General features: G+C 43.0%; 1 protein-coding gene across 1 annotated transcript in view; it reads right to left on the bottom strand.

Moving 5' to 3' along the window:
- PJA2 (praja ring finger 2, E3 ubiquitin protein ligase) overlaps positions 1 to 168 on the bottom strand; it is a 14,506-nt gene extending 14,338 nt beyond the window's left edge. Inside the window, 1 exon segment of the mRNA XM_010007232.1 lies at positions 111 to 168. Within this exon segment, the coding sequence (XP_010005534.1) occupies positions 111 to 168 (58 nt within the window).
- Between the last annotated feature and the right edge of the window lie 9,925 nt (positions 169 to 10,093).

The raw sequence follows: 10,093 nt of genomic DNA on the forward strand, positions 1-10,093 counted from the left end.
TTGCAGGTAACACCTGCGTAGGCTGGGAACGCACAGGGGCGGTGCTGAGCTGAGGATGCGGCAGCTCCGACGTGAGAGGCCCTGTTGGAACCCGCACCTGCCACCCTCACCCGGGGTGTCTGCCCGGATGTCACGTTCCTGGCCCTTGCTTGCTTTCTGATAATTCATCGATTTCTGTTAGCCTTTTAATGAGTCATTTAATCACACAGAGTGAGTTTTCAAGGAGATCTTACTCCAGAAGCACACAGAAAGCAATTTCACCTTGTACTCTTTGGAACTGGCCACCCAACCAGTTTTTGGTTCAGCAAAGCGTATGTTCATCCAAAACATGAGCAGCCAGCTTCCCGAGGAGGGTGCTGTGGGAAACATTGTCACAGGCCTTGCTAAAGGTAGACAAATCCACAGCTCTTCCCTCATCCAATAAGCGGGTCACCCTGTTGCAGAAGGAAATCAGGTTAGTCAGACAGACCTGCCCTTCATGCACCCGTGCTGCCCGAGCTGATCACCTTGTTGTTCTGCATGTACCATAATGGCACTCAGAGTGATCTGCTCCATCAGTTTCCCTGGTACCGAAGTCAAACTAACAGGCCTGCAATTTCCTGAATCATCCTTCCATCTCTTTTTATATATCGGGGTTACACTGGCTGATTTCCAAGCTCCTGGTACCTCCCTCCTTCAGCCAGGGCTGCTGATAAATGATGGAAAGAGGCTTGGTGATGCACCCCCACCAGCTCTTTCAGCACTCTTGGGTGCATCTCATAGATTTGTGCACATCTACACAGAGAGCAGGTCACTGACCACGTCCTCCTGGATTGTGAGCGAGTCATTCTGCTCCTGTTCCCTGTTCCCTAGTTAGGGAGTTGGATTACCTCTATATAACTGGTCCTATTACTAAAGACTGAGTAAAAGAAGTAATTAAGCACCTCAGCCTTTCCCTCATCCTTCATCACTATGTTTCCTCCTGCATTTAAGAAAATGAGTGGTGCACTTTCCCCCTTTTATAACATAACCTCCTCCAGAGGCCACCTTCAAGGTCCCAAAATACAGCTGATCTTCTGCACTTGTGCAGCTTGTTGTGCTGGAAGCTTCTGGGGTTCACAGCATTCAGACGTTCCAGGGGCTGGGGAGGGAGCTTCTTCCAAGGTGAGCCCTGGTGGTCTGCACAAGTGGAGAGCAGCAGCTGGAAATTTACCAGGTAAGGCAAGGTGGAGAAGAGTATGAGGAGAGGGATTTCCTGCCATCCCACCTGCACTGTTCATGCTTACCTAACACAGGATTTCATCCTGAGTTGTTTGAGGCACAAGAGATGTCCCACATACCCTTGCCAGTCACCCAGCAGGCTCTGGCAGCATGCCAGCTGCCAGCCAGGGAGCCATGCAAACAGCTCACTGTAAAATGCATGCTGAGTAGAAGTGCTGACTTAGTTTGCTTTCTCCTGTACATAGTGGCTAAGTTTTGCAGAACTTAGAGAAATCTAATTATGCTGAAGCTGTTCACCTGACTAATAGGGATGAAATAAAACCGGAGGGTATCTCTTTTTTTGCCTCAATCTTTAATAAAATTGACAGATGTTGGGCTGTTGGTCCCCTGAAGCAATGTTGTCCTGAAAGCAGCGTCCATCACCCCATGTACAATAAGCTGATCCACACACAGAGACAAGATATTTGTTTTAAAATCCAGTTCCGAGCAGAAAAAGGGAGCAAGGTGATACTGGATAAAAAAACTCAGCTTCATAAAACATATGGACTAATTCTATACACGGACACATGTAATATTACTTGATTTCTAATTATATTCTATCACTTGTTCACAAAATTAGTTAACCACATCTTAGCTTCCGTTTAAAACAACAGTGTTCAAAAATTTCACTATGCATGCTCAAAGCCCAAGGGTCTTTGTGTTAATAGGGGGTCCCTATAGCCTATGGGTAGGTATTTCAGTATGCCAGTAGCACATTGATATGCTGATGTTATGTTAATACAGTGAGTCCAATTAATCAGTGTTTTCTACCCCGTGCTCAAGGCTGTAACAAAGATAAGAAGTGGGGAGTACTCCTTTCCATCCCTTTCATCTGTCTTGCAGGCTTATGTCTCAAGGACAGGCTGTTGACAACTTGGAATGTGTTTTTCTCTAATTCTCGCTGTTTCAGTGTTATTTATGTGAGCTCTGTTTTTACACTGCATGTCTCTTTGCTCTCTTTAATATGATTTTCCTCCCAAATTTTATGTATTTCAATTAATATTCCACACAAAGAGGACCATGAGTATAGGAACTCTGACTTTCTATTTGTGAACACTGCAATTTTAAGGCCAGCTGTATCAGCTGAATTTTCAGAAGACCGTGGAGCCTGGTGGGATTCATCCCAGGGTACAGAATAAGTTAGTGAATGTTATGGCAGGAGCCCTCTCAATCACCTACCAAAGGTCTTGGGAGTCTGGGAAGGTTCCCGCTTACCAGAAGCTAGCCAATATTATTCCAATTTACAAAAATGATGTGAGGGAACACCCAGGAAACTTGAGACCTGTTACTCCAACCTCAGTTCCTGGAAAAATTACAAAGAGGGTCATACAGGGTAGTACTGAAAGGCATTTACAGAATAATGCAACCACAAGGCACAGTCAACACAGATTCACAAAGAAAACATATGGACTAATTCTATACACGGACACATGTAATATTACTTGATTTCTAATTATATTCTATCACTTGTTCACAAAATTAGTTAACCACATCTTAGCTTCCGTTTAAAACAACAGTGTTCAAAAATTTCACTATGCATGCTCAAAGCCCAAGGGTCTTTGTGTTAATAGGGGGTCCCTATAGCCTATGGGTAGGTATTTCAGTATGCCAGTAGCACATTGATATGCTGATGTTATGTTAATACAGTGAGTCCAATTAATCAGTGTTTTCTACCCCGTGCTCAAGGCTGTAACAAAGATAAGAAGTGGGGAGTACTCCTTTCCATCCCTTTCATCTGTCTTGCAGGCTTATGTCTCAAGGACAGGCTGTTGACAACTTGGAATGTGTTTTTCTCTAATTCTCGCTGTTTCAGTGTTATTTATGTGAGCTCTGTTTTTACACTGCATGTCTCTTTGCTCTCTTTAATATGATTTTCCTCCCAAATTTTATGTATTTCAATTAATATTCCACACAAAGAGGACCATGAGTATAGGAACTCTGACTTTCTATTTGTGAACACTGCAATTTTAAGGCCAGCTGTATCAGCTGAATTTTCAGAAGACCGTGGAGCCTGGTGGGATTCATCCCAGGGTACAGAATAAGTTAGTGAATGTTATGGCAGGAGCCCTCTCAATCACCTACCAAAGGTCTTGGGAGTCTGGGAAGGTTCCCGCTTACCAGAAGCTAGCCAATATTATTCCAATTTACAAAAATGATGTGAGGGAACACCCAGGAAACTTGAGACCTGTTACTCCAACCTCAGTTCCTGGAAAAATTACAAAGAGGGTCATACAGGGTAGTACTGAAAGGCATTTACAGAATAATGCAACCACAAGGCACAGTCAACACAGATTCACAAAGAGAAAGTCCTATTTAACTAATTTGCTATAATTCTGTGATAAAGTCACCTGCCATGGGGATGAAGAGAAGGCAGTGGATGTAGTTTTTCTGGATTTTAGTAAGGCTTTTGACACTGTCCCTCCTAGCACCATCCTGGACAAGCTGCTCCTCTGTGAGATGAGCAGGTTCATGGTGTGCTGGGTGAAGAACAGCCTGAGGGCAGAGTTCAAAGTGTTGTAACAAATGAAGTTACATTGGGCTGGAGACCAGTCAGTAGTGGTGCTCCTCAGGGCTCAGTTCTAGGAAAAGTTCTGTTAAATATTTTTATTATTGATCTAGATACAGACTTTGCACTATTAGCAAGTTTACTGATGACACCAAACTGTGAGGTGCTGTTGACTCTTCTGAGGGATAAGACACCTTGTAGAGGGATCCAGATAGACTGGGGTATTGGGCAGTCATCAATTGCATGAAATTTCACAGGAACAAATGCTGGACTGTGCACCTAGGAGGGAGTAATGCAAGGCATAAATATAGATTGGCAGAGGAGTGGCTGGGAAGCAGCTCTGCAGGCAGAAATCTGAGGGTGCTGGTGGGCAGCAGGCTCAATATGAGACAGCAGTGTGTCCTGGCAGCCATGAGAGCAACGGCATCGTGGGGGGCATGATCAGTCAAAAGAGGTGATTATCTCTCAGCACTGGTGCGGCCTCACCTTGAGGACTGTTTTCTGTTCTGGGTCCCACAACTTGAGAAGGTCCTTGAATTCACAGGAGGGCAACACAGCTGGTGGAAGGGCTGCAATACATGTCCTGCGAGGAGTGGCTGAGCATTCTAGACTGGTCTCACTGGGAGAAAAGGAGGCTGAAGGGTGGCCTCATTGCTTCCTGAGGAGGGGAGGTGCAGATCTCTTCTCCCTATTATGCAGTGACAGGACACATAGAAATGGCTCAAAGCTGTGCCAGGAGAGGCTTTGGTTGGGCATTGGGAAGCATTTCTTTACCAAGAGCGAGGTCAGATACTGAAACTGGCTTCCTAGAAAGGTGGTTGGTGTTCCAAGTTTGTCACTGTTTAAGAAGCACTTGGACAATACCCTTAATAACATGGTTTGATTTCTGGTTGTTGGACTAGATGACCATTGTAGCTCCCTTCCAACTGGACTATTCTATTCTATTCTATTCTATTCTATTCTATTCTATTCTATTCTATTCTATTCTATTCTATTCTATTCTATTCCATTCCATTCCATTCCATTCCATTCCATTCCATTCCATTCCATTCCATTCCATTCCATTCCATTCCTTTCCAAAGGATTTGCCCCTAGTGAGGTCACCAGTCACCTCCATATTTCCCTTGTGCCTTAGCATAGTTTCCAGGAGCGTCTGCTCCATGATCTTACTGGTCACAGAGGTGAGACTGTATCAGGATGCTTTGCCTCTGTGGGCCTACTTCAGTTTCCCTTTGTGATTCAACTGATCTTTGTCTCTCAGTCTCACACTCTCTGTCTCTCAGCTGCACTGCCCTTAGCCTGGAGTTGGAGAATTTCCATGGAATACAAAGGCATGGTAAACTCTGAACTGGTAACAATCTTAAAAGTATCTGTAGAAGGCTAAGTTGATACCTTTGGCATCAGCTGCTCTCCTGTTTTGAAAAACACGGAGCCCATCTAGGTCAAACAGAAACCAAACAAGGATAGATAAATGAAGGAATTTTCACAAGGGAAAAGGCTTTCTTGTTTTTTCCTTTGTTTCCCTTTTTTTCTTCAATAGAAGATTTGGGAGGTATGGCTAAGTAATTAAACTACAGCAGTCAAACACTTTATTCTATAAAAGACTGATCCCGTCTGATTGGGAAGACTCATGTACACATTCCCTGTGAAGTGTTCTGGATCTTCTCTGCTCCATCAGGGATGCCTTCTTGAGTGGTTAATCCTTGAAAGAAAGGGACAACCAACTGAAATAAGATAAATTAAAAGAGATATCAAATACCTATATTTGAATTATTGTTCAAATCCTCATTATCTAGCTTTAAATCTTAAGAAAAGCTTTAACTTTCAAGCATTGGAACTTTAAGACTTTAGGATCCTTTCAAAAAATTGCAATAATTGTATTACCAACATATCTATGTATTATATTAATCATTGTTTTAGATTGAGTACAAGGCTTATTAGTAAGTAAGTTGCATTCAAATGGTTAACCTTTATGTAACAGTTACCAACTAGCTGACCATCAGTTGTGTATCTTACTGTTAAGGTACCTTCTTGCTTTATTACTCTAATACTCTGTTGTGCCATCCCAATATCCTAACACTCATATGATCTGATTTATGCCTTTTTAGTTTATACTTTAAGACCCTTTTACTATTTACAGTAAATCTTGTTTTGTGCATATACAACTCCTCTGCTATCCTGCCTTATGTGGGACAGACTGCCTGTAGTATTTGCTTGGGTCTTCTTTTTTCCCTTTTAAAAAATGGTGGTTATGTTTCCCTTTTTCCAGTCAGTGAGAGCTTCACTGAGCTGCCATGACTTCTCAAATATGATGGATAGAGGCTGACCAATTTCATCTGCCAGTGCCCTCATGACCTGCAAATGCATCTCACCAGGTCCCATGGACTTGTGCACCTTCATGTTCTTTAGATGGTCTCAAACCTGATCTACCCCTACTGTGGCTGATTCTTCATTCTCCCAGCCTCTGCCTTTGCCTTCCGTGACTTGAGCAGTGTGGTCTGTGCTCTTGTCAGTGAAGACTGAGACAAAAATCACGGAGTAGCTCAGCCTTCTCCATATTCCACATGACCAGGTCTCCCTTTTCATTCTAGAGAGGACCCACATTTTCCCTAGTCTTCTTTTTATCACCAACATACTGAGAGAAGCTTTTCTTGTTGCCTTTGATGTCCCTGGCCAGATTTATTTCTATCTTTAGCTTTGCTAACTGGATCCCTGGCTGCTTGGACAATTTTTCTGTATTCCTCCCAGGCTACCTGTCCTTTTTTCCACCTTCTGTTGGCTTCCTTTTTGTGTCTGAGTATGTCCAGGAGCTCCTTGTTCATCTGTGCAGGCCTCCTGGCATTTTTGCCTGCCTTCCTCTTTGTTGGGATGCATTGCTCCTGAGCTTGGACGAGGTGATCCTTGAGTATTGACCAGTTTTCTTGGTCTCCTCTCTCCTCCAGGTCTTTATTCCTTGGTACACTACCAAGGAAATCCCTGAAGAGGCCCAAGTCTGCTCTCCTGAAGCCCAGAAGAGCGAGCTTGCTGTGTGCCCTCCTCACTGCCCTAAGCATTGCCAGCTCAATGTCAGCATCTAGGTTTACAATAGTATAAATTAAAAATGCATGCCAACAACTATGCAAAGAAGGATTCTTAATCCATGTTCATAATCTGAGATTTTAGAGTATTTTTAATTGATTTAAAAGTTAATTATAGCATGACTGGATTGTTCAGAGGGCTTCCTGAAGGTGCTTTGATTCCTGACACTGTTGCCAAGAGGAGTTAAAAATATTAAAGTTTTCACTTGATTCAGCATGGTAATTTCTATGTAATAAAAAAGGATTTTCTTGGTTCTGGGCTTTCCAGGTCAGCCTGACACCTCTACCAGCTCTACAGCCATGCCAGAGGCATTGCTGGACTGTGTCTGACTGTGATCATCTCTGATCCTGATCTGAACCCTGGTCACTGCTCCCAACCAACTTGCACCTTCCTTTGCACAGCAGCCAGGCCTTTCTACACCCTGATGCAATTTCAGTACACTGTTTTGGCAAAAAGAAGCCATTTTGTAATTTAAAGCTGACAACTGCTTGTTTATTGAGAGAGATCTCAAAGTGTTAGAGATAAGGAACAAATTTAATTTGTTAGGAGCCAGATAAATTAAGAGGTCTGCTGTGTTATCGCTCTTGGTATCATGGTAATGATTATACTGAAAAAATTAATCTTGGCCTAGTCAGGAAAAAGAGCCAAAGTTTTGGAAAGCTCCTCACTACAATTGTCTGCTGAATTTGCACAGTGCAAGGATTTCTGCCACTCTGAGAAGATAAAGATTATGTTCTTGAGTCACCATAATGGAAAATGCACCTGTGTCTCAGGATCTCCCACTGACAGCCTGGCATCTCAATTTAAACCATGCTGGAAGGAGACTTTGTCTTAGCTTATTATTTTTTTCTTCACAGAATGAATGGATATTTTTCTCTCTTCAGCTACCAAAGTTAAAAAATGCGTCGCCAGTACAGTGACACATCTTTGTAGGGGCTTTGAATCTGTGTTTCAGTACTTCTGCATTTTTTGCCTTAGTGAATCTGGATACTGTAAAGGACTGTTAAAGTATGTCCACAGTACCAATACAGGCCCTGGCTTAACAAAGGGGAATAAGCCTGTTTAAATTATAATTATACAGATGGCAATGTTATCTGGCAGATGTTGTGGTTAAGATTTTCAAACAGGCTTAAGAAGACGTGCCAGTTCCTTCACCACCAGAACAGGTGGCTTATATTTAATAGATTGTGGTCTTTCCTACCTTTCAGTGTGTAGTTTTTCTCGAACTCAGGGCTGTCTGAACCTTTACAAGTTGCTCTATGCAAGTAGTGCTTTAGCGAGTCTTCATGTGAATGGTTAAAGAAGGAATTTAGGTATCTCCCTATAGATATCCAATCTCTTATTATGTAGCCTCTGCTTATTTCACCTGTCACGATCTGATATTCGGTTACATGGCTGTTTTTTATTATCTCGCCAGGACAAAACAAGTATAATACAGTGCTGGGTGCACAAGTAGGCCCTGGGGCTAATGTGTGGTCTTAAGAGAGATCGGGCAGAACCCCTTTGCTTTCTAACACCCCTCAGTGCAGTGGGAGGCTGTTGTGGCTGGATTCTGCCTTCCCTCCCCTGGGATGAGCTGCACAGCAGCTGCACCCTTTGCTGTCCTGCAGGACCTGTGAAAAGGTTTAGAGGTGATCCCACATGGTGAAATTAAGACACAAACGAGGTCAGATGTCACATGCACACTGAACTTTACTGGAGTTACACAACAAAGTCCCTAGAGCAAACAGGACAGGGAGGAAAACAGACAGAGTAGAAAGGAAAAGAAGAAAAGCAGAAATACAGAGAACAGCAAGGACAGTTGCCACCAAGGTCCAGCAACGTCGTCGGTGGGGAAGCGCTTCGCTGCACCCCTGGCGTCCCAGACTTGTATGCAGTTCTTGTCCACTCTCCCCATCTTGGCCTGTATAGGGGAGGCTGCATGTTCCTTGGGAACTGAGGGGGAGTATAATGCTGGGATATATCTTGCAGGTGGTATTTGTCAGGCTAACTAACAAGATAAGCCTTTGATTGGGCTAGCAACACAGTCCTTGACTAATTTCCATATGAAACATGATGCTGAGACAACTTGGCACCTCAGGATTAGTTTAATAGGTGGAGGGGTCAGCTTGACACTGGTGCTCTGGACTTTTCCAGCCAAGTCAGTGGTTTCCATAAAATCTCAAGGTCTGGTTATCACTGGATATCCAGCTTTCCCAGCTCAGCATGTCCCACACCAAACTCCCCAGTTTGCAGCTGTGCAGGGGCAGAGCTGGGGGAGTAGAAGTTTGGTGAGGTCCTGAGACATCTCTTCAGTCCCATAACAAATCCTGTTTAACTGTTAGATGTCATGTCTCAAAACAAACAGCAGGCATCCTCAGTGTCCAAATACACTGCCCATCTCTTGGATTGTTCAAAACAAGCACTAGACAACCTGAATGTCACAGAGGGGTATACTTTTCAGTTAATTTTCAAGGTGGTAAGTATAGTGGAAATATAAAAATAAAGCAATATAAATGTAATCAGCATTTAAGTCAGTGCAATTTTATAATTGATCTCTTCCTCTTTTGCAGTAGGTGTGTAGTTTAGATGTTAAAAGCCTATTGTCTTGCTCTTTGAAATGCCATGTTCTTACCTAGTGTTTCCATGACCTTAAATGCTTCACTCGACTTTGTCATAAGATTACTGGAGAATATTGCAATATAGTACAAAAATTCTGCAACCACTAGGAAGAATGTGATCAGAGCCAGTTAAACAGCCTAATTCTGGAATAGTAGAGCACATTTGCTTTAAATACAACAGGGACTAATGCATGGGAGTGGAAGCTAGAGCTAAGGCACATGTTTTTGCTGTGCCAGGCAGCAAGCTAGCAAAGGCATTGCAGGATATGGACAAAAGCTGTTTTTAAGTGTTGAATGTTACCCTCATTAAGCGTCCTAATAACTCAAAATATGAAGGGAGATGCTTCTCTAATAGTCTTAGTTTTGTATGGGCATACACTGATCTAGGCATAATTTTCCTTATGCTCATTTAAAGATTTGATCTCTGAATGTTGAAAATAAAACTTGCAGCAGTGGCCAAGCTGTGAACTCTGACACATGATGTAATAAAAACCTGAATTCTAGTAGTAAAATGAGCTTAATAGCATACATGGAGTAGTATGGAGTAGTCAACAGTAAATGCTGCAATCAAGTTCTTCTGAAGTCTGTATTCTCATGAGTGTACCTCCTGTACTGAGTGCAGCCACTGGCAGTGGTGGAGCTGCAGGGCAGCTTCCTGGAGGAGCTGACA

This window comes from Chaetura pelagica, unplaced genomic scaffold, assembly GCF_000747805.2.
Source record: "Chaetura pelagica isolate M959 unplaced genomic scaffold, ChaPel_1.0 scaffold40, whole genome shotgun sequence".
In the NCBI taxonomy this organism is placed as follows: Eukaryota; Metazoa; Chordata; class Aves; order Apodiformes; family Apodidae; genus Chaetura; species Chaetura pelagica.